Source organism: Equus quagga, chromosome 20 (assembly GCF_021613505.1).
Source record: "Equus quagga isolate Etosha38 chromosome 20, UCLA_HA_Equagga_1.0, whole genome shotgun sequence".
NCBI lineage: Eukaryota > Metazoa > Chordata > Mammalia > Perissodactyla > Equidae > Equus > Equus quagga.
The window spans coordinates 40,195,544-40,223,482 of record NC_060286.1 but is presented as its reverse complement, the minus strand read 5'-3'; the positions used below and the strand labels follow the sequence as shown (position 1 = coordinate 40,223,482).

The window sequence follows — 27,939 nt, the reverse complement described above, 5'->3', positions numbered from 1 at the left end:
CAGGCATGCCCACTCCTAGTCCAGATAACGATGCTCCGGACTGGGGAAGGGGCTCCCAAAGATAGATGCCGCTGGGTGTCTGAGAAGAGGACATACCCTGCTTCGTGGGCCAGGATCGGAGAGGTTTGGGGACTGGGAAATAAAGTCCTATGTACCGCCTTCCCAGGTACAGCCAGGACATGACCGTTAGGGGTGTGTGGGCTTCAGGGAGATAGACAGGGCCAAGATTAACAGCTGGACCAAGCATAGCGGAGGCAGGATTTCTGGCCCCTGGCCACTGCATCCTGGACGTCCATCCCGGCTCGGTGACCTGGACCCGCCTCCCGTATGGCTGCGAGACTTTGGCTTGCCATTGCGCCCCCATGTGGCGGTGAGGAGCAGGTGCAGGCGCGCGCATGGGACCTCTACCTGGCCTGGCTTGGGGGAGAGGGAGGTGGAGAGGTCAGACAGCCCCTCCTGGGCTGTGACAGCTGCAGGGTTTGGGGGCAAGTTGGAGAGAGGACCCCGAATAATTGTTCTTTGAGGGCAGAGCCAGATCTTGAACTTGAACTTTTTGGGCACCATTTGGGTTCCCACATGAGGTAGGGATGGGGCAGACTTGGTGCCACCGTGAGTGCAAGCCTGTCCAACTAGAGCTAAGGAGAGCAGTGGGCACTAACATTCTCTGGTGCATCTGTCCACACCGGTGACCTCTGGCTCAATGTGACCATGGCTCACCCCGCCATTTTTGTCAACAGAGCACCCCTGTCCCTGACTGGGATGAGTCAAGAGTGTTCCCTCTTTATGAGCACCAAGTCCTCATTGCCCACCCCCTCTGATTCTCCCAGCTCTCCTGTGATCCGGTGGGCAATGTTGAGATGGCAGGCACACGAGATCCGGGGTCCTTTGCCTGTGCAGGCAGCACTACCAGCTGCCAGTAGAGGGCGCTGCCTGGAAGCACGTGGCCAACCACCTGGCCCTTCCCTGGGAAGATCTGGAGGAAGGCTCTCCCACATGGTAGCTGCTGGTCACACGTGGCAGGGGGACACTTGAAACGTGGCTAGTCCAAACTGAGATGTGCTGTGTGTGTGAAATACACACTGGATTACATCAATTTAATACCAAAAAAAGAATGTAAAAAATCTCATGGATATTTTATATTGATTAAAATGATAATTGTTGAATACGTTGGGTTAAATAAAATATACTGTTGGAATTAATTCCACTTGTTTCTTTTTACTTTTTTAACACGGCTACTAAAAAATTTTAAATTACCTATGTGGCTCATATTATATTTCTATTGGACAGCACTAGTATAGACAACGATTCTCAAAGTGTGGCCCGCAGACCAGCAGCATCAGCATCACCGGTGTCACAATGCAAATCTCAGTCCCGCCGGTGTGACAGTGCAAATTCTCAGCCTCACCGAGACTTACTGAGTCAAAATCTCTAACAGGACCCCAGCGACTTGTGTTTTAACCAGCCCTGCAAGTGATTCTGCTCGAGTTTGAGAACCAGCAGTGTAGACGATGCCATACAGGAAGTGGTTTCCCAGCAGGAAGCAGAGGGAGATGCAGGCAGAAGAGGTGGCTCTGAAGCGGCTGCCCTCACTTGAGCGGCTCAAAGCTGCCTCCCCTTCTGAACGTGGGACCCAAGACTACCCTCCCTGGGGATCTGTGCTCTTATCTGGAAAAGAAGGATGGTGATGTCAAGGGTGCCTTATGGGGCCACTGTGAGGCTTAGATGAGCTGGCACCCCTGAGGCACCTGGCACACAGTCAGTCCTCAATAAACGCTAGTTCTCAGCAGGGCCGGTGAGAGAACAGACGCCCCCACAGGAAGACTTGGGTTCCACAGAGCAGCGTGAAGGGGCTCATCTTCCTCCCATTTTGAGGACTTGTCCCCAGATCATTCTCATGCTGGTCCCTCCACACAGCATGCTCCTTCCCACCCTGTCTTGCGCAGTTGGCAACCACCAGTGTGGACACCACCAGCCTGGTATTGAGCTTTCTGTCCAGGAAGCAACCCGGAACTAGCTGGGCTTGTTGGTAAATGTAACCTCATTTTTCTTCCAATAATCGTGCTGATTATCTGGTTTCCAATGAGGCTCAGAGAGGTTAAGTGACCTCCCCCAAGGTCACACAGCCAAGGCTGGAACCCCCATCTCTAGCCTCCCAGTTGAGCATTTGTCAGGCGTAAACCCAGGGGTGCCTCGGGGAGCTGACGGTTGCCCACTAGCTTGCATGCCTTAGCCACTGACTGCAGCTGTCAGGGCAGAGGGCCTTTCCTGTTGTCAGAGGAGAAGGGTGGCTACTCAGGGCCCTGGTCTGGCTGAGGGATGCAGGTGAACGAGGAAGAAATGAGGCCCAGTCAGGGCCCCGGAGTGTTGTTACGCGAGGCTGACACCATGGATGCGGTCCTGGGTGTGGGGCCACACCTGGGACATCCCTGCAGCAGTGGGCTCCAGGGGCTCCGGAGCTCTGCTGCGGGTGAAGCAGCCTAAGCAGCTTAGGCTCTGAGAGATCCCTCTAGCTGCCGACCGGAGGCCGGATTAGAGCGGGTGAGGGCAGAGGCTGGGAGTGAGCAGAGGGAGCCTTGGCCTGGGCCGGCCCCATCCCTAGAGACCCTGGAGGACTCTACAGCAGGCCCAAAGACGCTGGGGACAGAGTCACTTGTGAATGCTTCCTTGGAGCCAGCTGTAGGCACTGGAGTGAAAGGAGCACTGGAGAGGGAGTCCGCACCTGGCTCTGCCCCTCCCTGGGCTTGTGTCCCCATCTGTACAGTGATGGGGCCCAAAGAGGGGAGTTCCATGCTCTTTAGGCAGCACAGGGTGACAGCCCACAGCTGGGGCTCCAGGGCCAGACTCTCTGGTTTCAAATATTGGCTGTGCGACATCTGGCAAGTAACTAAGCCCCCCTGGGCCTCAGCTTTCACATCTGTAAAACGAGGGGTGACTATGGCACCTGCCTCATAGAGCTATTTTGAGGATTAAAGGAGTAAGGAATATGTGAAGCTTCTAGAACAGTGCCTAGCACACAGTAAGTGCCCTGCGAATGCCAGCTGGCCACCTCAGGATATTACTATTCAGGAGCAGTGGGTCGGTGTTAACTTCTTGCTCAGGAGTCAGGCCGCAGCCCACGTCTTGTCCGGAGCCTGGGGGGGGACCCTGTCTGGAGGACTGGCAGGCCAAGGCCAGCGCTGCCCTGGGGAGTGGAGGCACCTGGGACTTCTCCCAGTCATCCTGCAAAACAACAGTGACACTCAGGGCCAGACCACTCCGCCACTTGGGGGAAGGTGCTGGAGCCCCAGAGGGGGGCCCCTGGCTGTCGGTGCTGAGGTGCAGGGGCAGGTGTCCCCCATCACTTCTGCCCCACGTGCCAGGTCACACCTTGCGGTGGCGCGGCCTACAAGCCTTGAAAGGAGGCGGGAGTGCAGCAGGGCGGGGAGGGGCAGGAAGGGCAGCTGTCCTGGGCACTGAGCAGGTTCACATACACTGCACTGTTCTCACGACGGTGCCCAGCACGTAGGCCCCACTGGACAGCAGGGCTAACCCGGGTTCCCACGGGGGACTCAACAGGGCCAGATAGGCCACAAGGGCCCAGGGCCCTCGCCGACCCCACTTAGGGCAGAGTAGGAGGAGTCCGAGGGCGACCCTGCAGCTTTCTTCTGCAGCCAGACGCAGCTTCACCCGGCAGAGCTTCACAGAGCCACTGCCTCTGCCAGGCACACGGCCCTCGTGCCAGCTCGACTCTCAGAACAACACAGAGATCGGGTGGGGGTGCCCCACCGAGAGCCCTTGCAGCCCTGCAACACAGGCCATATCCTGTCCTCCCCGTCCCCCATCAGAGGCTGAGCCCAGCTGTACTTGATGCCCCTTGACAGGCCTGGCTCGAGCCAGGGCTGAGGCCCTCAGTGGGTAAAGGAATTTCCACCTGTGAGCAGGAGCGAGGCTGCGCCCAGCCCCCCACGCTGCCAGCCCCTCCCTGCACCCCCATCCCCAGCTCCCAGGCAAGCCTGGGTCAGACAAAAGAGGCAGGAAGGGGTCTGTAAACAGTCACATTGTTGGCACAGCCCTGTGGGACAGAGCATCAGTAGTCTCACTGGACCCACAGCCTGGTCGGCCCCGGGTGGGGCTGGAGGAATTAGAGGGGACCCTGGCATTTCAGTGAGCAGGCGTGGGTTTGGAGGTGACAGAGGTGGCCCCAGTGGCCCCAACACAGCCTTCAAAGTAGAGAAGCCCAGGGGCCCAGGTGCTTGGAGTGGGCAGGTGGGAGCTTGGCCAAGCCAACAGGGGTGGCTTCGGTCCCAGAGAGTAGGGGAGAGTCAAGCCTCAGGGTTGGGGGGCTCAGCACCCTCCCCAGAGCACCCACATGGGCCCAGCGTGATGATGAGGTCCGAGGTGACCAGGATGCTTCTCCCAGAGGTCCAGTGACCCCCGGCCAGCCCTCCCCAGGTAACCTGCCCCTCATTACGTTATCCATGGCCTAGGGTCACCCTGGACCCATTGGTCTGACGGCTGCCCTCTGCCCCACTGGATGCCTTTCTGTTCTCAGTACCTCTGACTGCTGGGCCACCAGTCCACGCTGTTTGGGCCACCCTCAGGCCACACATTCTTCAGCTGGGCCTTCCCTTCCAGCCATGGGCAGGGCAGGCCTGGCCCCTCCCTCAGTTTGCCTGCTGTGCCTCTGTTAATGCAGCCAGGGGCCATGTCTGTCCTTGAAGAGTGGCTGCCCTCAGCACTCAGGGTTCCACTGCCAGATGATGCTCCTGCTGCTGCTTGGGGTGCTCAAGGTAAGAAATGAACAGCTCAGGCTCACCACCACACACCCACAGGGACCACTCAGACCCAACCACGCGCTCTGGCTTTCAGTCTGCAAGGACACACATGCACTGCACACACCTCACACGGGTCCACAGGACAGCATCACAGATGCGCCACCTCCTGCACCACACCCCCTGACTTCCTCCACCTTGGGACTCGCGTGCACGCACCAGGCGCGCAGAGGGTAAAGGGGCTCTGCCAGGCTCCGGCCGGAGGGAGGATGCTCGGCTACATGTCGGGGTCCTCTCGGCTGCACACGACGCCCGCGTCCTCCTGGTGGTCGCAGTTGTGCGTGCCCACGCCAGCGTGCGTGCACTCCAGCAGGGTGCGCTCGCCGCCCTTGCAGCGCACGTCGTCCAGCAGGATGGGCAGTGCGCGGCCTTCGCCGAACTCGGCGCGCTTGGTGGCGCGCACCACGTGCGCAAAGCCCAGCTGGCGGCACACGACGGCCGCGGCCTTGGTGTCCCAGGCGTCGTCGCACACGGTGCCCCAACGTCCGCCCGCGAACACCTCCACGCGCCCGCGGCCTGGACTCAAGCCCGCGGGCCGCACCAGGCGCACGGCACCGTTCGAGGGCGCGGGGTCCGCTGTGCCCGGCCGCCCCCGCCGCCGCCCGCCGCCTCTCCGGCCCCCAGGCCGCCGGGTGGGCCGTGCCGGCCGCGGGGTGGGCGCGGGAGGAGCAGCTGTGGGGCGGCTGCGGCGGGGTGCATTGGTGGGAGCGCGCGCTGTGGGCCGCGGGGTGCTCTCCGTCCTCCGGATGAACTCTGCACAGAGGAAGAGCCTGCCGTCAGAGGGAGCCTGGCCGCCCCAGCCTACCCTAGCTTTCCGTCCTGGAGTGCAGACTCCAGGGAAAGATGTCCCCGTTCTGCCTTCCACTCAGACTCTGGATGGGGTGTCTCCTGGGGAGCCAGTGGTGCCCCACAGGATGCCAGCCTGGAGCTGAGTGCAAGGTGCTTCTTCAGTCATTCCCCCACACATTCCTTGGCAGCTGCTTTGTGCCAGGCTGTTGCTGAGTGTCCCCTCAGCCCCAGCCCTGCCCTCCTGGGAGCCCCCGGTCTGGCCCTGGGAAGGCCCCTCACACTGTAAACCCGAGAGTGCAGTGGAAGGGAGGGGTGTCTGGGAGGGCTTCTCAGAGCAAGTGCCCCTTTCTGGTTCCAATCTTTGGTGTAAGGGTGAGGAAGCTGAGGCCCAGGGATGGGGAAAACCTGCGGAGGGTGGAGGCAGACCTGCAAGAAGGCCACAGGACTGTCCCGGACCCCTCTGGTCAGCGTCAAGCTCTTCCTCCAGGCTCCCAAGGCTGCTGGCCCCACTGCCCATCGCAAGGGTTGGATGGGAGCTCTCTGGCTGCGGGGCTGGGGCCCACACTGAGCAGAGGGGGTGGAGGCAGGACAGGGCCCGCTGCCCAGCTAGCCCTCCCCCAGGCCCAGACACAGCAGGCATCGGAGAGCTGAGGTGGGTGAGGCCCTTTGTCCCTGCAAGACGTGGCCCTCACCCTTGGCCCAGGTCAGCCACAGGGAGCAACCTCACTCTACCTCAGTCTGTCGGGTGCTGCCACCCTCAGGGGAGGCTGGACCCCCCAAACCACTCAGTTGCTATGCGGGGGATCCAGGGCCATCAGCCCAAACCCTCCGAGTCCCTCACCTCAGCCATTCCCACTTGGAAAACCGCTGAGATGGGGGCTGAGAAAGGGCCTCGATGCAGGTCAGGGCCAGGAGCAGGGTGACACGTTGTGACATGAGCTACACGCGCCCCTCGCCCTGACCCCATCCCCACTCCACCCACAGGGAAGGCCTCGGGCTCCCCAGCTGCCTGGCTTCTGGGCTCTTCCTTCCCCCTCTGCCTAGACTGCCCCCTGCCCACAAGGGCACCCTTCCTTTTTGTTCCAGGCTCACCCCTCAGCACCCAGGATCCCCCTCCACCCTTCCCCAGTTTTGCACTGGTCTGAAAAACCCATGGCACCTGGCACACACTTCTGTCACAGGGCCTGGGACACTAAATGACTTCTCTGTCTGTCTCAGCCAGGACAGGGCCTGGTCTGACTTCTGTGGCCCCAGCATCCAGCACACACAGGTAACTAATGAAAGTGCCAGAAACTGCGAAACAAGTAACTGGAAAACTCACCAAGGCCCGAAACCAGCTGTGGTGAGAATGAACTTCCCAAAACACCGAGCTGGTCCCTCCCCCAACTGTCCTCCTTCCGGGCACCCCCACCTGCCCAGGTGCCCAGCCTCCCCCTCTTCCTGCTCCTCCCACACTCTGTCCACCAGCTGGTGACCTGCTGGGCACACTTGGCCTGCTGAAGTACATCCTTTGGCCCATGGGGTGGTTTTTTAAATTTTGAACTAGTTGCCAACACTTTCACATCAGGTGATTGTAGGGAACCATCCCAGAAGGCAGGGACCATATCCATCTTGCTCAGCATCACATTCCCAGTAAGAAGCACAAGCATGTGGTGAAGGATGGTTGGATGGATGGATGGATGGATGGATGGATGGAGGGATGGATGGATTTCCTCCTTGTCTGACGCACTGGAAGGTCTGGCAACACTGGGTCTCTGTTCCTCCCTAGCTGGGGCCCAGTGGAACAGCGCCCTCCTCGAGGCACACCCTTTTCAGTTGGCCCCAGATCCCACAGGCAGTCACCGTGGCCTTGCCTGCACTAGCCCCCCCCCCCCCCCCCACGTCTGTCAGAATGGAACTGTCTCATGGCAGGCTCAGCCCAAAAGCCCCCTCCCCTAGGGACCCTCGTGCCTAGAATAACTTTCCAGTCCTCCTCACATGCATTTACATCCTCTTTCTCTGTCCCTCCTGAGAACTGAGTATACCTTACCTGGCACCAGCTGTCACTCCCCTTGCTGTGCCCTCTCTGAGGCCTGCAGCCCCTTCAGGTCACCCCCACCCACGGCCTGGGACAGGCACACATCACCTGAGTGGATGGGGATTTAAGGAGCTCCACCCTCTTTAACTAAATGTCTAATGTGTGCCAGGCTGGGTGCTAGGCGAAGGGGCCAAGGAAGGGCATGGAGGTCCCACATCTGACAGAGGGCAGCTGGGTGTGGGCTGCAGTCGCTCCCCTCCCCCATTGCAGGCACTTACTTTCTTTGGGCACGAAGCGGACAAGACGGCTCCTCACCTTCACCTGCGTGGGCTGGATCCGACACTTGCCGGGCGGTGCCCGTCTGCCGACACACAGGAGGTCATGAGTCTCACCCGAGCATGGCCCCCTGACATCTGCCCTTTCTCTGCAGCCGGGCAGGGAGGGGGAAGGCTGGGGTGCGTTCAGGCTGGGGCAGGTGTGGACCGTAACAACAACGGCCATTTGTGGAGCACCTACTGAGTGGCCTGCAGCCTCCTTGCCGCTCCAGGCCCCCAGGGCTCTAAGAACCCAACCCCGGGCAGGAATCCCCTACCACAGCCTGCCAAGCTCAGCCTCTGCCGGAAGGGCACGAGGGCCGGTGGCTCACTCTTTCCTGAGCCACTTCTAATTCAGAGCATGAACTGTCCTTGGAATGTGATCAAATGTCATGGTCCTTCTCCTGCCCAGCCTGCCGGGCCGATCTTGTAACTGTCACAGCAGCCTGATTCCTGCACCCTGCCCTGGCCCCAACCCCCACGGCCTTTGAGCAGGGTCTCTCTCTGCCCCTCTGGTTACTGGGTTTCTGGTGCTGCAGAATCTGAGCGTTTCCTCTGCCTGGGGAAGCAGGGAAAGGTGAGGTCAATAGAAAGAATAAAGTGGGAGAGAGGGAGCACCTCAGGGCTGGCGGCGGGGAGGGGGGTGGGGAGGCTCTGGGGGCCTAGGAGGGTGGGGTTTGAGAGAGCTGGGAGAGAAAAGAGTCATTGCAGGGTTGCCAGGGCTGTGAATTGGGTCTCCTTTGACATCTTTGAAGGGCACAAGTAAGGAATGGAATCCCATTTTAATTAGGTTTTGGCTGTGGATCTGTGAGTCTTTGAATGGGACTGACCCTATTGTGGGGCTGACCCACGTGGGTCCAAGACTTCAATAGGTTCCATCAGCACGAGGGGAAAGCCCACGGGGTGAAGCAGCCACGTGACTCAGGGTGGCTTCCAGACAGGCTTGGCAAAAGTGGGAAACCGAGGAGGGACATGAGCCTTTTCCCCCAGAGGCTGAAGGAACGCACCAGGCACACACACTTCTCAAAGCTGCAGAAAGGGCGGGTTTTCTGGTTGCCCTGGACTCCAGATAACGTTCGCACTTCACACAGACCCAGCAGGGTTTGTTCCTTAAGAAAATTACATTAAAAAATCTTTGATGTGCAAAAGGGTAGGAGATACACCAAAAAATGCCATGGTGGTTACTGTGGGTGGCAATGGATGACCTTGCCCCACCCCCACCCCCACTTCCCAACTCTTCCTTTTCCAAATGTTCTGTAATAGGGCCCCTATGCAAACTGTTGTGGATGCAAAAAGACATAGTTATTCCAAAAGAGGAAAACAAAAGAGATGAGAAGGGCTGAGGGTAGGGAGGGCAGGGGCGTCCAGCCTGCTTCTGGCTCCTCTGACCCAGGAGACAAGAGACCCACGAGATGAGACGGTGAGCTCGAGAACTCCCTGAGTCTCGGGTCCCTCTGTTGCAGGGAAAATAGGCCGATAGGGTGCTGCCCAAACCAAAGGAGATGACGGGTCTAAGGCAGCATCTGGCGTGAATCAGCTGCTCCGTGTGAGTGATGCTCCCTTAGAGAAGCACTCTTTTAAAAAATTGGAAATAACCTAAATGTCTGAGAAATGGGTAAGACAATTGCGGCAGAGTGACTCAACAGAAAATTACGTGGTCGTTGAAAATGACCTTTTGAGGGTGACGAGGCAACGTGGAAATGTTTATCCAAAATAGGGATAAACGTAGGAAGAAAAATGCAGTTTGCATGTGCCCCTCCGCGATGACATAAATCCTGGAGATGAAGGCAGCTGAGTCCTCAGGAAAATGCAAAGCAGGAGAGGAGGAAGTGCTGACGTTTTCTTGACAATAGTTCTATCAATAATTAATAGATCTGAGCTTTAAAAGAAAACGTGTGGTAAAGAAGGAATGTCGAGAAGCTGTCATGGACCAGAGGACGTCCAGGAGACATGAAGACTAGATGTAATGTGGGATTCTGGACGGGACCCTGGAGCAGAAAAACGGCTCCAGGGAAAAACTAGAGAAGTCTTTCTTTGAAAAGTATGGAATTGTTTCAATTAAAAAAAAAGTGTGGGGTTTAATTAAGAGCAATGTACCAATGTTGGTTCATTAACTGTGACAAACATCCCATGATAATACGGGATGATAAGAACAGAGGACACCGGGTGAGGGGAATAAGGGAAATGCTGTACAATCTTTGCAAGTTCTCTGCAAACCTAAAACTATTCTAAAACTTAAAAAAGAATTATTTTTTAAAAAGGTGATGGTGGGGCCTATGCTTCTTGGCCCCCATCCATATCTTTGGCTCCCTCTTATCGTGAATAGAGCTGGACTTTGAATCCCATTTTTGAATCCTGGGTCTGCCCCTCACCCACGGTCTGGGCTTGGCTAGGCACTCCCCCTCTCCGGGCCTCAGTTTTCCCACCTGGATAACGGGGATGTTAATAACCTGCCCCTCAGAGAGTGTCGAGAGGGAAATGAGGTGATGGAGGAGCTCGGGAGGAGCTCAGGCCATGCCGAGGGCAGGGACTCACCTGGAGGGGTCAGTCACTTTGTACACCACCCCACGGGCCACAGTGGCACTCGGCACGCCTGTTGACATGAAGTACAGCTCCCCTGGGACAAGAAACAAGGCAGGGAGTGAGGACGCTGTCCTGGCCAGTCCCATGCCCCCACCTCAGGCTCTGAGAGGGACCCCAACCTCAGCGAGCCATGAGGGGGCGTTCCAGGTCAGCGTTGCTCTCCAGTCCCCAGAACTGGAAGCTGAGTCTGAGAGAGGGGTGCAGACATGCCCACCGGCCTCTGTGGCACAGTCTCCTGGCCGCCGGCTGCTCTGTTCCGATCCACCAGGCTCTGACCTCCACTCTTGCCTCCTTCCTGGTGACCCAGCCCCACCCCTGGTCCCCGCCCAGCACCGCACAACTCTGGGCGCATATGAGGGTCCACAGCCAAGCCCCCCACTAACTGTTTACTCGGGGACTGCAGGCGCACGAGGCTCGGAGTCTCAGCTTCCTCAGCCCCGACGTGGGACGCCTCCCAGGGCTGTTATAAGGACTGAAAGAGCACATTGGAATGCTCATCAGTATCAGCTATTATTGCTCTTGTTAGCGTCATCCAGGATCGGGTCCTGCCAAGTCCCGGAGGCCAGAGTCTCTCTCCATGCCCAGCAGGCAGAATGCAAGCTCTCGAGGAGTCTCTGGTGTTTATCCAGCCCCTGCGCTTCACCCGGTGAGCACCAGCAGCCCTGGGACAGCCCTGCTCCGAGCCTCGGTTCCCTCCGCCTCTCAGGGCAGGAGCAGAGTTGTGAGCACCTGGCGCCCTAGATGTTCTCAGGGAATGTGAATTCTCCGCTCCCCCCCACCCCCATTCTGCCCCCAGCCCTTGCTGCCAAAGGCACCTCTCCCTGGGAAATGAGCTCCATTATTCCCATCTTACAGATGAGAAAACAGAGGCTCAGAGAGGTCAAGTGTCTTAGCCAAAGTCACTCAGCTGGTGAGTGGTTAAGCAAGGCGTGGAACTCAGGAACGTCTGCTGCCCCCAAGCCCACACCAGTGTAGGACACATCATGGCTGAGAGGCCCAGACACAGGCATGTGTGACTCAATGTGACGGTCCAGCCATGCTAGTATCCTTGTAGGAGGACAATGGAAAGGTGTCCCAAGGATGGGGACGAAGGTGGTTTCCCCAAGGAGAGGCCACACAGACAGGGAGGTGGGAGCTAGGAGGAAAGCATGTCCCTGGCGACTGGTGCAGTCAGGGAGGGCTGCATGGGGGTGGGGTCTGAGAATCAAGGCCCAGGAAACCAGGGGAATTCTACGAAGGGGAAGACCCTTGAGAGGCGACTTGCGTAACTGACCCAGTTGTGGTGGGGAGCTGGGGGCTGGGGAGGGCAGGATGCCGAGCGGTCAGTGGCCTCTGACCCCCTTCCAGGAGCACCAACGCTGCTTGGTCGGGGGTAATAGGCCCACAGGGTGATGATGCAACCTGTGGGAAGGAGCAGGGTACCCCGGTAAGCTGATTCCTGCTGGAGAGTCCACAGGCACAGCTATGAATTTGCTGTGTAGGCTTGGGCCCTCACGTCCCTCTCTGGGCCTCTTTCTGGAGAGAGGTGCTTGGGAGCCACTGTCTCTCTCTGGCTGTGCAGCCCTCGCACCTACCGTCCAGTACCCTGGAGCAACTCGGGGCTCCCTGCACACACTGCCCTCAGCTGGAATGCCTTCTCCATTGTCTTCCTTTGGCTGACCAAGCTGGAGTTTAAGGGGCTGCTCTGGGAGGCCTCCAGGGGCCAGGCTGGGTTTAGTCCCCCCACCCCCACCATGACTGGGCATGAGTAGTCAGCCTCAGTTTCCCCATCTGTAAAGTGACAGGGTTGGACCGGGCACACTTCAAGGCCCCTTCCAGCCTTGATCTGCTGGGAGCTATGGGCCCAACCCCATGCACGGGCAGGAAGCGAGCCCCTACTGGCACTGCCAGGCCCTGCCCGGGACCATGCTGCCCTCTTGATCTCTGCGGTGCGGACTGTCCCAGGAGGACACCGGGCCAGCAGAGGCCCTTGTTTTGTAATTTGCAAGTGTCAGAAGAACAAGCAGAGAGGCAGAAGCCCGAGCTGGGAGCTGGGAGAGGCCTGCTTGCAGTGGAGCCCGGCCTTCCAGGGGCCGCCTGCCCAAGCTCCCCGACATGCGGTCCCTGAGCTCTCTGTCTCAGGGGGGCCTCCTCCTGGCTGTCCATCACTGGGTGTCATTCAGAGGGCTGAGGAAGGGCCCCTCGGGAACTGCACCTTCCAGGCCGTGTGCTGTGGGGGGGTTGAGGGGGAGGGTGGAGAGAGCAGCCCTCCTTCCAAAACACCTTAACCCCCTATTGACCAAAAGAAAGGGCTTTCAAGGGCCCAGTGGGCTTGGGGAGGGCAGTGGGGGTGGGGCTGCCCTTTTGAAAATTTAGATTCTGACGGGTGTCGGTTCAACAAAGCTTTCCCAGACTGGGGCCTGGGGGCTCTGGGCACCGGGCCCTGCAGGGGACACCCTTGAAAGGCCCCGGGGGGGGCGTTGCCTAGCAACCCGGCCAAGCATCCACCAGGCCCCCCTGGGGGCCCCTCGGCTTTTGTCCAGGGACAATCCCAGGGCCAAAGACAAAGGCAGGAGGCCGGAGCAGGAGCAGCCTCTGCTGCCCCTCTTCCTCGCCCCTCCCCCTTGTTTCTTGCATTGAAAATGCAAGCGGCGAATGGGGGACCCAGTAACAGCCAGGAAGGCGGTACCCCCCCACTTTCTGAAGACAACGTGGCTTCACTTTTCGGGCCCAGATACATTTGCCATCAGGAACCCAGGGCCGTGGAGGCCTCGGGAGGCCTCTTCCTGCAGATGCCTGCACTTCCACCATCACAGATGAGGACTGATGCCCAAGCGGGGTCTCAAGCCCCCTGAACACCCTTCTCCTCAGTCTGAAGGTGACTGCAGGCCTGAGACCCCTGCAATCCCAGGCCAGAAGGACCCACGGCGTGGGGGACCAGTCCCAGGCATGATGATGGAGAGAGAGGCCGCAGGATCGCTCACCGGCCTCGTCCTCCGCGAAGGAGATGATATACGGATAGTAGTTGTTGATGAGGCCTGGGAACTCGCAGGTCTGGCCACGGCCCATGCAGATCTCACTGTACCGCCACTGGCCTGTCCCTGCGTTCTCTCGGAGGGACATCAGACGCCTGCAAAGGAGGAGGAGCTGGGGGGTCCTGCCTGGCATGGTGCCCAGGGGAACCCCACCCACCAATCCGTCCATCCCTTCCTCTATTATCCATGCAACCAGGACCCTACAGAATTTGCAGGCTCCAGTGCAAAATGAGCACGCAGGGCCCATTGATCAAAAAGTATTAAGAAGTGCAAGACAGTGACAGCAGAGCATTATACCAGGTGTGGGCCCTCCTGAGCATGGGGCCCTGTGCAGCTGCACTGGCTGCATGTCCATGAAGCTGGCCTTGCATGCACTCTGTGTACCAGAGAAGGAGGGTGGGACAAGACCAGTTCGGTCCCTGCCCCCTCAGCTCAGCCCCACCCGATGACCAGCAGGAGGCAGTCAGGAGCTGACCTTGGTTTCAGAACCCTCCAAGGCTGGTGCCATGGAGTTTGCACAAACATTGGAGCTGCCTCCACTTCAGAGCATGAGCTGGAGCTTGGGCATCTTCAAACTATGCTGATCTTGCCCCTTACTCCCTTCTCCACCTGTCAATCATCTGCTGATATTTCCAGGCCCTGCTCAGACGTCCCCTCCTCCAGGAAGCCCTCCTGACTGCCCCCGCCCTGGGCTTCCCCAGCACTGTGCACAGGCTCTCTGAGGCTGGACTAGTGGGCCGAGTGTGGGTCTTTCTCTCTGAGTCGGGTATGAGGTTCTCCCCAGCTCTGTCGCTCTGGCCCTGGCGTGAAGCCTGACCCAGCAGAGGGGCTTGGGAAATGTTGGAAAAATTAGTTGAATTTCTGTGGTCAGGTGACTTGGCTCTCCTGGGGGAGGGTGGAAGGGGAAACAGAATCGGGGTAAAAACAGAGGCTTCATCCAGACCCGCTTTCCAGATGGGACAGCTGAGCCCCAGAGGCAGACCCCAAGGAAGGGGTGGAGCTGGAAGAAGGATCCAGCATTGGGGGCCCAGGTCAGGTTTTCTCTCAGCTCCAGGTGCAGACAAACTGGCCACAAACCCAGCCCAGTCAGCAGCTGCACAAGGTGAGAATTCTGCTGCCAGCCCCAGGCTTCCTCATTTCCTCCCCGAGGAGCCCTGCGCAGCCGCCCTCACGTGTAGAGGCTAGGGTGGGATAATTAAGAGCCACCAGATATTGGGCACATACTCGATCCTAAGTGCTAGATACGTAGTAACTGATTCGCTCCTCAGACAACCCTAGGAGGCAGGGACTATGATCATCTCCACTTTGCAGATGAGGCAACTTGGCCACAGAGAGGTGAAGTAGCTGGCTCAAGGTCACACAGCTAATAAGTGGGCCAGGATTCAGACGCAAGAAATCTCAGCTGCGCTTTTAAGCATCATGCCAGGTGTATATCCTCCCTGAGCCTCTACGGTCCTCAGTTTTCTCCTCTGTACAATGGGAGAACAAGGTGGTCATGAGGCCCCATCAGCTCCCCTGGGAAGAGTCTGACCCCGAGTAGGCTTGGGGGGTATGTTCTCTTTCCTCCTCCAAAGCCTGTTTGGGGTGTGACTCATCCCCACTGCCCACACTCCCATGCCCTTCCCCCCCCCCCCCCCCCCAGGGTCTCCCTCGGTGGAGGAGGTACTGCATAGAGGTGGGAATTGGGCAGCAAGCCTCCACGGGCCCCCAAGGTCAGACCTGAGCTAGGGCTCCAGCTCCCTTGTCCCCTGCAGGGAGGCCTCTGTGTCCTCACCTGGACCAGAGCTCCCTGGGGCCCCGGTCAGGTGGTGCAGCCACGGTCCTGGCTTCCCCAGGAAAGAGGGGCCCTGAGCCCGTCCAGGAAGTTGCTCATGTTCCCCCACCTTCCACGTCTGCCCTCCCTGCCCTTCGGAACTGCTGTCAGGCCGCTTACCCGCTCATGAAATCGCCGAAAATGTAGAGGCCGTTGAGGTTGGGGTACTCGCAGCCCCGGTACACATAGCCGCCGGTGACCGACTTGCCCAGTTTGTGCGGGTAGGCGAAAATCGGCAGCACGTCATCTGCAGAGCGGGGAGAAGCCGGGGTGAGTCAGCGGCCTGCGGGCGGGTCCTCGGTGGGGCCAGCCCCTCCCCTACAGCAAAACTTCGGGGTGGTCCCGAGTCTTGCGGGGCGAGGGGATGTGCGGGTCACCAGGAAGGCCCACGATGGGACCCCAGATGGTCACGCAGGGAAGAAGGTGCTTAGAGCTTGCAGAGCGAGGACAGCATGGATTGGGGGAGTGCGGGGGGAGGAGAGGCGAGGAGCAGCCCAGGACAGGTGGGGATAGGTGGGGACGAGGGGCGAGGCGAGGGGAGGTCCCAAAGAGGGGCGCAGGAGTCTCCAACGGAGGCATTGGCGCACATCCCGTTGGGTGGGGGACAGATCCAGGATCCTGGGATCCCCAGGGGCGCGCGCGGCCACCCAGGGAGGCGCAGGTTCACAGCTGTGGGGGATGGGGTCCGATCCGGGGAGGGGGGTCCCCGGGGCGCGGAGAGGGGCGGGGGCGGTCACCGAGGGAGGCGTTGTTGCACAGCTTGCGGTCGTAGCACTCGAAGCCCTCGCGGGCGCGCCAGCCGTAGTTGCGGCCGCGCTCCACCAGGTCCACCTCCTCGAACTTGTTCTGGCCCACGTCGCCGCAGAAGAGGCGCCCGCGGCCCTCGCCCGACGCCGGGTCGCCGCGGTCGAAGGAGCAGCGCCACATGTTGCGCACCCCCAGCGCGTAGACCTCTGGCCGCGCGGCGGGGTCGCCCACGAACGGGTTGTCGGGCGGTATGCGGTAGAGTGGGCCGCGCTCGTTGCGGTCCACGTCGATGCGCAGCACCTTGCCCAGCAGCGCCGACCTGCGGGCAGGGGGAGAAGGCGCGGTCGGTCGGGGTGGCCTCGGGCGCCGCAGGGGGGGGCAGGGGCCCGGCGCCGACGGCCCAGCCAGGTGCACAGCCAGCCTCGGCTGTGGGGCCAGTGACCTGGGGATCCAGTCCTCCGCAGCTGCTTACCAGCTGGGTAACCTCAATCATTCATTCCACATCTATCAGCACCATGCTGTGCGCCAGGCCTTGTCCCCAGCATGTCCCCAGCATTGGACACACACGCCATCTATTGCCTCCTTTCATCCTCACAACAAACCTTCTAGGTGGGTGGGTCCTACTGTGATCCCCATGTTACAGGTGGGGCAGCTGACCTCAGGAAGGTCACAGAACGTGCCCAACGTCCCACGCGGCTAGTAAATGGCAGGGCTGGAATCCAGCCTAGGCAGAAACCCAAGCTGTTTCTACCCTCCCCACACCCCTGCTCTCCCCTGTAATGTTAGGCGGTCCCTCCTTCCTGCCTACCTACAGTGTTGTGCCACAGCGCAAAAATGCTCCTAGAAAAATGACTTGTATTTACAGTTTTCTTCCAGCACAGTGAATCACAAAGTGTTTGCTGAGTGAACGAATGAACGACTGCAAAGTCGAGTGCACCTCACAGAGAGGGCAGATCAGGACCGGAGAGGGAAGAGGACGACAGCAGGACATGAGGCTGACGCTCCTGCTTTTTCTCCCACACACCCCCAGGGCCTGTCAGGGAGCCGTGGGGGCTCAGTGGCAATTCAGTTCACCCCACACCCACCACCCCTACCTCCACTGAGGTTCTGAGACGGGGAGGACTTGCCAGCTCCCCCAGGCAGCTCTGGGACTGGGAGCTGGGCACCCCACGGTGCCATGCAGCTTCTGGGGCCCCTGGAGCCAGGAGACATCAGGACATGCCCTCCAGAGCCACATGGAATAGGGGTGTGGCCCTAACTTCCACGCAGCTCCCACGCAGGGGTGAGTAGCTTGCGGGGTTTCCTTCATCATGTGAGAAAGAGACACGTGACCGGGGAACTCTCAAGGTGCTTGAAGATGTAGGGAAGCGAACACACACTTCTCATCTGTGATTTTTGAGGCACCTACGTAATGACCACGTGGTTTTTTCCTTGCTGTTAGCATTTTGGTGTGCCTCCTCCAGGCAGACTGGCATGGTTTACCCATTTGATGCCACTGGGTACCCATCATTCTCACACAGCATCAGCGCCCAGGCATTTCCCTCCTGTCCTCTTAAACGGTGACAAATCCTCCCCCAATAGATGCCCCACAGTTCATCACGTATTGCCGGCGTTCAGGTTTCGCCCCTGTGAGCTCCCCTCCTCCCGTCCACTCCAGCCTGCTCGGCCCCAAGCTGCAGCTCACAGCCGGGAGCCCGCACAGCACGCCCCGGGCTTCCATATGTAAGTGGGCAAAACTCACAGCAGCGAAATTATGTTTTAAGTTCTGTCCAATTATCCACAAATCCTTAATTTCTATTTTCTCAACTTTGTCTCTAAACACATCCCAAACACGAGAAAGCTGCAACGATTCTTCCACTGTCACACAGGAAAGCACAAGTCACACGCTGGGACACTTTAATTACTGTAGTCAACAGCACACTCGCTATTTTTACTTTCTGGGCTGAGGGAGGTTTTGTCATCTTGGCTAAGAGAGTGGAGGAGGCTGCCCTGAGACTCCTGGGCACCCTGTCTACACTCACGAGACTGTGTGTGTGTGTGCGTGTGTGCATGTGTGTAAGGAGTGGAATGATGATAGGCCATCTGCTCCAGCCAGGAAGTGGGTAATTGAGAGCAAGACCGTGCTTCAGTTTGTGGGTCATGATGGATGACCTTGGGGCAGAAACCCACTTGCCCAGACCACCCTGCTGCAACCAGCTCTCAGGCCCCAGCTGCTCTGGGAAGCACCCTTTCCTTCCTCTGGTTCCAGCAGGGCTGGGCTGACCAGAGAAAATCTCATCTTCCCACAGGCTCTCTGATGCCACTTCTCATGTCCCCATGACAAGTGGGCTTTGTGCCTGGCTCTCGACAAACACGATTGCCTTTCTTCCCCATGACAAGCCTCTCTGTGGAGATGGCTGTTCCCCTCTAACTGAGGAGAGCAGGTGACCTGCCTGGGGTCCCCAGGGGGCTAGCTGCAGGCTGAGCTGGGGCCCAAAGCCCTTTCTGCTGCCTACACTGTGTGGCCCCAGAAGAGCATGTAAACCAACCCACCAGCCAGCCAAATCAGAACATACTTGTTTTGGGCATTTCCAAACTTTCCAAAGGGGTCTCCGGCCATGCCGCCATCTCCGGTAAAAATGTAGAGGTACCCATCGTCCCCAAAGAGCAGCTGGCCCCCATTGTGGTTCGAGGCTGGTTCTTCAATCTCCAGGATGATCCTAAAAGAAGATTAACATCCCCCCCCCGCCAAAAAAAACTCAGCAATTAACATTCCTCTCTCTTGGATGTCACTTCAAAGTCAAAAGGACGTCACATCCTTTACAGCAGGTGATTTTTACAAGGAACAGGTAGGCTGGGCAGGCATAATTCACTCCACTGTGCCAAGGAGGACCTGGAGGCTCAGAGAAGTTGAGCAACTTGCCCAAGGTCACAAAGCCCAAGGTAGCAGATCTGGGACTAGAGCTCAGGTCTTCTAGTTCTGGCCTAGTGCTTTTTGTCCTGCGCCCCACTGCTAGCAACTGCCCTGTTATGATCATGTGAAACTGTTGACCCACTCACCGGCACAACGGGTTTCCTCATCATCATAACCACCAGCCACTTAATTGGAGCACTTCCCACACAGCCCCTCATTTGCTATCTACCGTAACTTCTGAGGAGGCGGCCTGGATGGTGTGGGTGGTGCTCAGCTCCCACCCTCACCCCTCAGCCACCTCCCTTCCTGCCGTGGCGGGAAACCTTCCACTGTGCGGCCAGCCAGCTGGCGTCCGGGTAGGGCTTGCCAATGGAGACTGGAAGGCAAGGGGAAGGGAGAAACCGCGTTTCCCTGGCTTCGGGCACTGCCTCCAGAAGCGCGGGTGGGGAGATGGCAACAGTGGCTGGCACACGTGGACTCCTGGGTTTCCGCCCAGACATCTCAGTACTAGGAGCAGCGAGCTCAGCACCACAGACTATTCCCTTCTGTTCCTCCAGCTTCTTGTGGTTTCTCATCTTTAGGCAACTCAACCTTGCCCTTTTCCTTCTGCGGCTCTTCTGGCACCTTTGTAGACGACCCTCTGTATTAAATTCCCTCCAACCAAAATGCTTAGGGTGCTTTAGGTTTTCCAGCGTTGGTCGTGGACTTATTAATCCCTTATTAATACAGATAAGAAAAACCAAGATCAAGTAACTTGAACGCAGGACTCTGGCTCCTTCAGAGCCAAGACCAGAAGCCTTTCTGTTGTGAGGCCAATACCCGTGACTTGGTGAGCCACACGCACCCCCAAACTCCAGGTCCTCCTCCGTAAGAAGGCCAGCTTAGACTGTGGGGCGTCCACCTCCCATTGGGACCCCAGCCCTAGGGACAGAGACTGACAGCTGAGTCAGGCAAGGGTGACCACTCATTCCTGTCTCGCCCTGAGCCAGCCATGCCTACCTCTCCCTCTGCTTGAGTCAAGTTCTAGGCTTGCACTTGAGAGGTCCCCAGAGGACCCTCACTGAACTCTCACTCTAAAATATGTTCATCTGTATATTTTGTGTATATCCATCTTCAGTCTTTATCGGGAAGCAATTTTTAAGAGTCACTGTTGAAGACACACCCCTTCTATCCCTCTGTGAGATCCATACGATAAACTTGATCTCTCTTGGGGAACTGGTTGTACAATAAGACGAGAATTATGTTTTCTCCTTTTCCTCTGGCTGCCAGGAAGCTCATAGTCAAAATTAATGCTTCATGACAAGATCCACACTTGCCCTCATGGCCAGCATATTTGATTCCTTCTCCTTTTTATACTTTCCATGTCAAAATTTTACAGGTTTGTCAAATTCGTGATGTGCTGTTACTTGCCTGTTTGCCCTCAGATCCAGTCCTGACCCTCCCACTACCTGCTCTCTACTTCAGCGGGCCAGCTCTGTGAACTACATCTCCCATGCTCCTTTGCTAGCTGGCCTCCAGCTAGGTTCAGCCAATGGAAGGCACTGGCGGGAGATGGGAGCACGGGAGGGAGGGAGAAGCCGGGGTATTTCTCCCTATCTCTCTACTTTGGGCAGCGTCTTGGCAGGAGCTGCACTTCCTCCCTGCCTCCAACTGCCCCTGCTAAGCCCGCCCAGAGTGGCCCCAGTTCTGGGGCTTCAGAACCCCACCCCATCACCTGGTCCTTCCAGCCTGAGAGAGGGATGCAGCATCCATCAGCTGTTAAGTTGAGAGTCGCCTCACTCCTTCCCCAGGTTGCTCTTTCATCCTTTCTAACACTCAAACGACTAATTCCCAGGATCAGATTCTGCCCATTGAATCACCTGGTCCAGGGTTTATTTTTCCATTGGACTCAGACTGACAGTATGCCCTTTGTGCCAGGCCAAGTCAAACTCATTTTAAACACAGATGGAGCATAAATAACACACAGAGAGCAGGCTCAGTGTCGAGAGGAGCCGAGGCTGGGAGGCAAGGAATGGATGTACCTGCCAGGGGCGCAGAGGGCCCAGCGGGAGGAGAAGAGGACAACGGGACTTGAGAATGGTGCCTTCGCCATAGGAGACAGGGTGGGGCCATGGGATGGGCTTGGGAGATGACTGGCGTTCCAGCTCTGATGCCTCCTAGCTATGTCACCCAGCGGGTCACTTCATCTCTCCAAACCTCCCCTTCCTCATCTGGAAGATGGGGAAAAGAACCCTGACCTCACTGGGCTTTTTTGAGAACCAAATGAAATGACCCATCTAAAGTACCTGATCTGGGAATTTGGACATGACCCTGTGATGTCTGTTTGGCCACTGTCCCTCCCCGGACCCCCAGAACATGGGATCAGCCCCCTTCCTGGGCATGATGTGCAAAATATTTAACAACCCGTGTGGCCCACATGAATTGGCACGGTCGCACACCAGTGCCTATCGGAGCATGCCGGCGACTTTCAGCCCTGCCCCCTCCCGGCCTGGGCTCCCCGGGGAAACACCTCTCAGAACGGTGGTCCACGGTGTTCATGTCATCCTCAGAGACCCTGAACTCGCTGATGCGGATCCACTCGTCGAAGTCGACCCCCACTGAGTAGTAGACATAGAGCTTGCCGTTGTGCCGGAAGCCAGGGTGCAAGGCGATGCCCAGGAAGCCCCGCTCGTCGCCCTCCCAGGGCGAGGTGAGCACGGCCTGGCTGATGTTCAGGAAGGGCTTCTCGAGCCGCGAGCGGTCGGGCAGGTAGGCCCACACCAGCCCCACCTGCTCGGCCACGAAGAAGCGGTGCGTGCCGTCATGGGCGTGGACCATGGCCACGGGGTTGCGCAGCCCGTTGGCCACCTCCTCCAGGCACAGCTGCAGGCAGCCCTTGGCGTCGGCCACCACGCGGCCCAGGTTCGAGTTGAGGTTCTCGTTGACCAGCAGGCGCGGGAAGCAGTAGTCCGTGTCGTCCAGGGACAGGTAGTGGCAGAACTTGGCACGGTTGTCCTCCAGCGCCCAGAGCTCGCGGTCGGGCGAGAGGTGGCGGATCAGGCCCCGGCACGTCTGCCACATGTCCAGGCAGTAGTCCTCACAGAGTCCGGGCAGCGTCCGCAGGGGCGTGGAGGGGTCCTCAGCGTCGTAGAGGTGGGCCGCGTAGGGCGAGCATTCCTGCAGGGACAGACACGGCTCAGGGGTCCTTTGGGGTGGCACTCACCAGCCATGAGACCTGGGGCGAGTCACCTCGCCTCCCAGAGCCTCAGGCTGCTGATCCATAAGATGGGGACAGTGCCATCTGACTGTCACGATGAGTCTCAACTACAACGGGCCTGTGTCTCCTCGCTTTCGTTCTCTTTCTCTGCCTTCATGTTTCTGTTAGAACAAATAACCACAATATTCCTACTACAAGTAATAATGACAGCCTCAGCAGCCACTCTTGAGCACCTGCTCTGTGCCAGGAAGGGTCTGAGACACCTATATGTACTGTTACTATGATGCCTCTGCCCTGTGTCTGCGTGATTTACTCCTTCACTTTACTTAGGTCCCTAAATAAAGAGGGGCACCCCCGGGAGGTCTTCCTAGACCACCCATCCACCATCCCCTTTCCTCCTGGCGCCTGGCTCGGCTTAAAAAAACAAAAAACGGAACATTCCCTAATAGTATAATAAAAATTAATGTTTACATGTTTATGGTCCGTCTTCCTCAGGACATAAAATCCCCGAGGAAGGAATTTCGCCTGTCTTGGTCACTCCCTATCCCAGAGCCTAAGATGATGTCTAGCACACAGCAGGCTCATAGGGAAGGTGCCCAACAGTAACCTACCCCCGGCCAGCCCTTAGCAGTGAATAAGGGCTCCTACCTCCATCATTCACTTAATCTTCACAAGAACCCACGATGGGAAGAGTGGCACAGATGGGGAGACTGAGGCACGGGCCCCCAGGGTCGTTCAAGGCCATTTGGTCAGCATGGAGGAGTCTGGGTTTGATCTTGGGCCGACCCCGCCTCCCGAGCACGTGTACGTCTGCGAATCTGTCATAACGCCCACTGCCCATGGGAAGCCCTGCCCGAGGGGCCTGCCAGAGTGGAGGGCTGGGGTTGGAGGGTGGGAGGAAGGGAGAAGCAGGGTATCGCCCAGCTCCACTGGCTGCCTCCTACCGACACCCCCCAAGCCTACTTAAGTGCCCCTCACACCGTGGCACCTTCCCTGCACCCCACCTGCCCAGAGGCCTCAGCTCCCCAACCTCTATGAGGACTTCCCTCGGTTAGAGCCCCCCAACCTTTGCGGATGTAATTATTTCTGTCTGTGTCTGACACGCAATTCTCCCCATCACGAGCTCGCCAGGCCAAGGCCCAGTCTGACTCAGCTGGGGGCCCCCAGAGCCCTCAGGGGGCTGCTCCTCCTGCGGTAGGGGAGGCACAGACAGGCGCACAGCCCCCTCTCAGGCAGGGCCAGGCCGGCTTCCAACAGGAGGCCTCCAGGGACAGTGGGTGGCAGGCTGCCCTCTTGGCTGAGTTCTCAGGCTCTGGGCCAGGGCCACTGCTTCCTGTTACATGATTGTGGCTTTTGGTCACACCACGGCCTGTCCTCCTGGCCCCTCTACTGCTACTGTGAGGCTGAGGCCTCTTGGGGATATGAGCTTGCAGGTGTGGTCAGTCACTGACCCAGGCACAGCAGGGACACCATGTTTCACATGCTCCACTCAGCCAGCAACTGGGCCAGACAGCCAGGCCCGGGTGTCTGTGCAGTGTCGTCCCTCCCACGGTCCCCCGGAGCCTCCTGTGAGTTCAGCCAGTGCGTGCACACACCTCACTGAAGCTTTACACGGTAGGGTCATCGTGACTCCTACTGTGTAGATGAGGAACTGAGGCTCAAAGAGGGCCACGTGCCAAGAAGTGACCAAGCCAGGGCTCAAACCCAGGCCTCACGACGTCCAGACCGGGGCTCTTTCCAGGTCAGTCAGCAACGTTTCATTCAGCAAGTGTGTACTGGACACTGCCTGTGTGCCAAGCACTGTCCTCAGCTCCAGAGACACAGCGGGGGGCAGAACAGACTTCTGGAAGCCAAGCTGAGTGCCCGCCACTCATCAAAGCCCAGCTCAGAACTAGCGGGAGCAAGGAGGGCCTCCGGGGAGCCAGGCGGGAGTTTCAGCATCCGTGCCTCAAAGCACCGGGTCCGGCAGGCCCTTCCTCACGGCCTGTGTACCCTCACTCACGCACAGTGCAAACCTGGGGCCCAGCCCTGCGTGGTCCAGAAGCCGGAAATGACAAGAGGCTGCTGTGATCGCTGCTGGTAAAGAGGGTGATCAGCAACTGGTCTCATAGTGGCCAGTGGGGGGGGGCAGCAGGAAACCCTCGGAAACCAACCCAGGACCACACTGCTCAGCTCTGGGCCATTCAGCACAGAGCAAACAGCCCGCCCCCTTTCCTGCCCCAAGGACGCCATTGTCGCTGACACTCAGGACTCGTGGTCCTGAGTCCCAAAGGCTTCTGTGCACCACCGGTGCTTTAGGAAGACAGGGTCTTTGTGCACAATGCTCTCTCGTAGGACCCTCCCTCCTCGCCACTGCTGCATCTGGAAAACTCCTATTCATGACTCGAGGCCCTAATCAAAAGTCTTCTCTTACTCCTCCATTCTCCCAGGAAGCTGACCGCCCCCTGGCCCTTGTGGCTATTCTCACAGCCCTCTGTCCATATCTTAGACACAACTCTCACCATATTGTAATTCTATAGCTTGTGGGGTGAGCTCTCCACATCTGCCATCACCTCACCATGGCCAGAGATGGCTCAGCTGGCCTGCTTGGCTAGGACTTCATTATCTCTTTGCATGGCTGTCCACCCACAGACTTGGGGACTCTCCAGGGCAGGGACCCCAGGGCCCAGCACACAGTGGGGCTTCAAGAAGGCAGGCAATATGGCAATGTGATTAAGAGAAGGACTTTGGAGTCAGAGCACACTGGAGACTGAGTGTACCATTCCCCGTGTGACCTTGGGCAAGTTTCTTAACCTCTCTGTGCCTACGTTTTCATCTGTAAAAGGGAAAAGGAATTCGCACCTAATGGAGCTGTTGGGAGGAATAAATTGAGATGATGATGGTATTTGTTCAGTAAATGTTAAACAATAGGGGCTATCAAGATGCAACTCAATGTTCCCTCCTCCAGGAGGCCTTCCCTGACTTTTCCAGGGAAAGTCTGGCCTTTCTCCCTCTTCCCCCATAGTATTCGGTCACCCTTGGGAAAGCTTTTGTACATTCTTGTCATCTATGTGTCTGTCTCCTGAGTTGAACAAGGGGACTTTTGAGGCTGGGCCTGCAACTTGCCAACTGTCTTAGCACCCAGCACAGGGCTAACTCCTACCAGGTCCCGGGGAAACGTCTGCCCAGCACACCAGCCTGCAGAGCATGTTTCACACCGATTTCCATCAGAAGCCAGGCTTCGACGACTTCAGGTCCTCAGGGAGGCAATCCCAGCCATAGGGATGGCTCACTATGTGCAGTGACTTGCTCCAACCACCCTGGGGACCGGATGCCACGTCACAAGCTGCCTTTTCTCCTCCTGAAGACACAGGCATCAGCTGGACGAGGGCAAAGCCCCAAGAAAGATTCTGAAGGGCTCCGGGCTAAGGAGCCATGCTGGGTATCTGTAGGAGCTGTGGGTGCCAGAAGGGGGCAGGCTCTGGAGGGGACCGTGGGTGTGGGCATGTTTTCACGGTTTCTGTCCTGTCTGGAGTCCATCTCCCCAAGGCAGATGTGAATGCCTGAATGCCCGTTTTTTACTGAAACTTGTAAATAAGGCACTTCGGCCACCTCCCTCCCCAGCGGAAGTCAGGACATGCTGAATCCAGAGGCAGCCTTGGCTCCCAGAGAGTGGAGTCCTTGGCCAGCACTCTCCTGCCCCCCCGCAAGGCCCCGCCAGTGACCCATAATCCAGCCCCGGCCGCTCTCTCCAAGCTCTCTCCAGACATGAGGTCACTCCCAGAGACGCCGGGGGTGAGGTGTTGCAGCCATTCCACCACTGGCTGCTCAAGGCCAGGCGTCCTGGGAAGGTTCCCAAGGAGAGAGGGGAGGCTCCGGCCAGGGGAGGGGTAACAGGACCGGCCCTTCCCTCCCTGCTCCTCAGACCTGCCCACCCCATTTGCCCTGCGAGCCTGGCACATGGTAAGTGCTGGATAAACAAATGTGGAGGGGACGTGTGAACCCTGCCACGTGACTGGGGCTGGGAGACCACAGGGCCTGGTGCCGCGGCGCCCCCAGGCTCGTGAGGGAGGCGACGCTTGACCAGACCATTCTGACTCTCCTGAGATGCACAGTGTGGGGGCTCAGTGAGCGGCCCCCTTTTTGCTTTCTGGAGCTCCCCAGGGCCCCCCATCTGCTCCCAGCCCCTCTTCTTTCCCACCCAGATGGCCTGCTCACATTGGCAGTGAGTGCAGTCCAAGTGCCCAACATGGCCACCATTGGGCTGTGTGACCACCGAGCAAGTCCTTGCCTCTCTGGGCCTTCCCTGAATTGGCCTCTGGGCCTGGTTCAGTCTCCACCCAGGCCTAGGCAGCCAGAGGGAGCCAAGGATGTGCTAGAGAAACCCAACCTGAATCGCCCATTGAGCCCCTTGTATGTGTCATTTAGTCCATGTGGCAACCCTGGGGGGCGGCTAAGATTGACCCCATTTCAAAGATGATGCAACTGAAGTGCAGCGGTGACCTGCCCAGGGTCACGCAGCCAGGAGGGGCAGAGCCAGGATCAAACTCCAGTATGTCTGACTCCACGCCAGCCCTCCCGCCCCTCCCCGCAGCGTGGGTCCCTGCTGGCTGAGGCTGGGACCCCGCACTGCACCGCAGGACCTCTCCTTCCCTCAATCCTCTCACTGCCCAGGTGCTGGGCCAGGGCCAGCCTTAGGGCTCCCAGCCCCGACCCCATTACCCACCCGGGTTCCGGGCAGGCACTCAGGAATCAGACCCACGCAGGAGGAAAACAAACAGCTAAGGCACCATCTGCTGTGGACAGAAGCGGGGTCTCTGCCCTCAGAGGGAGGATGGGGTCATAGAGGTTTCACCAAAGGGATGCCACCCAGGTGGTCTTGAAGGACGAGAGCTCCTCTGCCGGGTGGGGCACCATCCCACGGAGAGCGCACAGCACGAACCATGTGGGGGCTGGAGCGCTTGGGGCATCACGGCCCGGGGCCCACTCATATCGGGGGTCCTGGAGGAGGGAGGGGCTCTGAAGGAGGGGCTCCCTCATTGGGAGCAGTGTCCCCCAAGACTCCTCGACAAACTCAAGCCCAGCGCGTTGACCATGGCCTCTGCAGAGCCCCGTGGCTCCTACCTCCCGGGGGCAGCGCGGGGCAGCACGGAGCGGCACCCACCCTCGTGCCCCAACAAGGACGGGCTCCCGGGGCCGGCGAACTGGGGGGCTGACTCCAGGAGGTCGCGGGGCAGGGAACTCCCAAACTCAGGGAGTGATGACATCGTCTGTCCATCCCTCCTGCTTCAGGAGGGGAAACTGAGGCCCAGAGAAGGCCCAAGTCACAGAGCTAATGAATGGCACAGCCCAGGCCCGTCCCAGGATGCCAGTCTCCCCGCCTCGCGCCAAAGAACTCCCGCCGGGGGCCTCGGGTTCTGAAGCCGGCTGACCCCTCCGGTCGCTCGCCCGGCGGGCGCGCCCCCGCCGCTCTCCCACCCCGCGCCCGGGCCCCGGCGCGCGCCCGCTCACCTGGCACAGCAGGTCGAGCGCGTAGCCGGCGCACGCGGCCCACTCGTCGGCGTCCACGCGCGCCGCCAGGGCCCCGAAGCGGTGGGCCAGCGCGGCGTCCTGCTCCGGGGCGCAGCAGCCGAAGGCCGAGTACTGCGCGCAGAAGCGCAGCGGCTCGGGCGGCCGGAAGGGCGGCCTGAAGTCCAGGCACTGCGGGTGCGCCGCCGCCCCGAGCGCACGCAGCGCCAGCAGCGCCAGCAGCGCCCCGGCCCCGGCCCGCCGGCCCGCCATGC

The 27,939-nt window shown here is 58.9% G+C and overlaps 1 protein-coding gene across 3 annotated transcripts in view; it reads right to left on the bottom strand.

Moving 5' to 3' along the window:
- Positions 1–1,288: 1,288 nt before the first annotated feature.
- HHIPL1 (HHIP like 1) overlaps positions 1,289–27,939 on the bottom strand; it is a 27,314-nt gene continuing 663 nt past the window's right edge. The window contains exons 1-10 of one of the 3 annotated variants that reach the window (XM_046647911.1): positions 27,668–27,802; positions 26,883–27,157; positions 21,491–22,137; positions 18,644–18,787; positions 16,079–16,407; positions 15,462–15,588; positions 13,478–13,623; positions 10,467–10,548; positions 7,896–7,978; positions 1,289–5,564 (exon numbers count right to left, since the gene is read on the bottom strand). In XM_046647911.1, the coding sequence (XP_046503867.1) occupies positions 5,029–5,564; positions 7,896–7,978; positions 10,467–10,548; positions 13,478–13,623; positions 15,462–15,588; positions 16,079–16,407; positions 18,644–18,787; positions 21,491–22,041 (1,998 nt within the window). In that variant the 5' untranslated portion in view covers positions 22,042–22,137; positions 26,883–27,157; positions 27,668–27,802 and the 3' untranslated portion in view covers positions 1,289–5,028. Of the gene's footprint in view, positions 5,565–7,895; positions 7,979–10,466; positions 10,549–13,477; positions 13,624–15,461; positions 15,589–16,078; positions 16,408–18,643; positions 18,788–21,490; positions 22,138–26,882; positions 27,158–27,667; positions 27,938–27,939 lie in introns of those variants that run through there. The other 2 variants (XM_046647910.1, XM_046647912.1) reach the window with 2 other exon arrangements.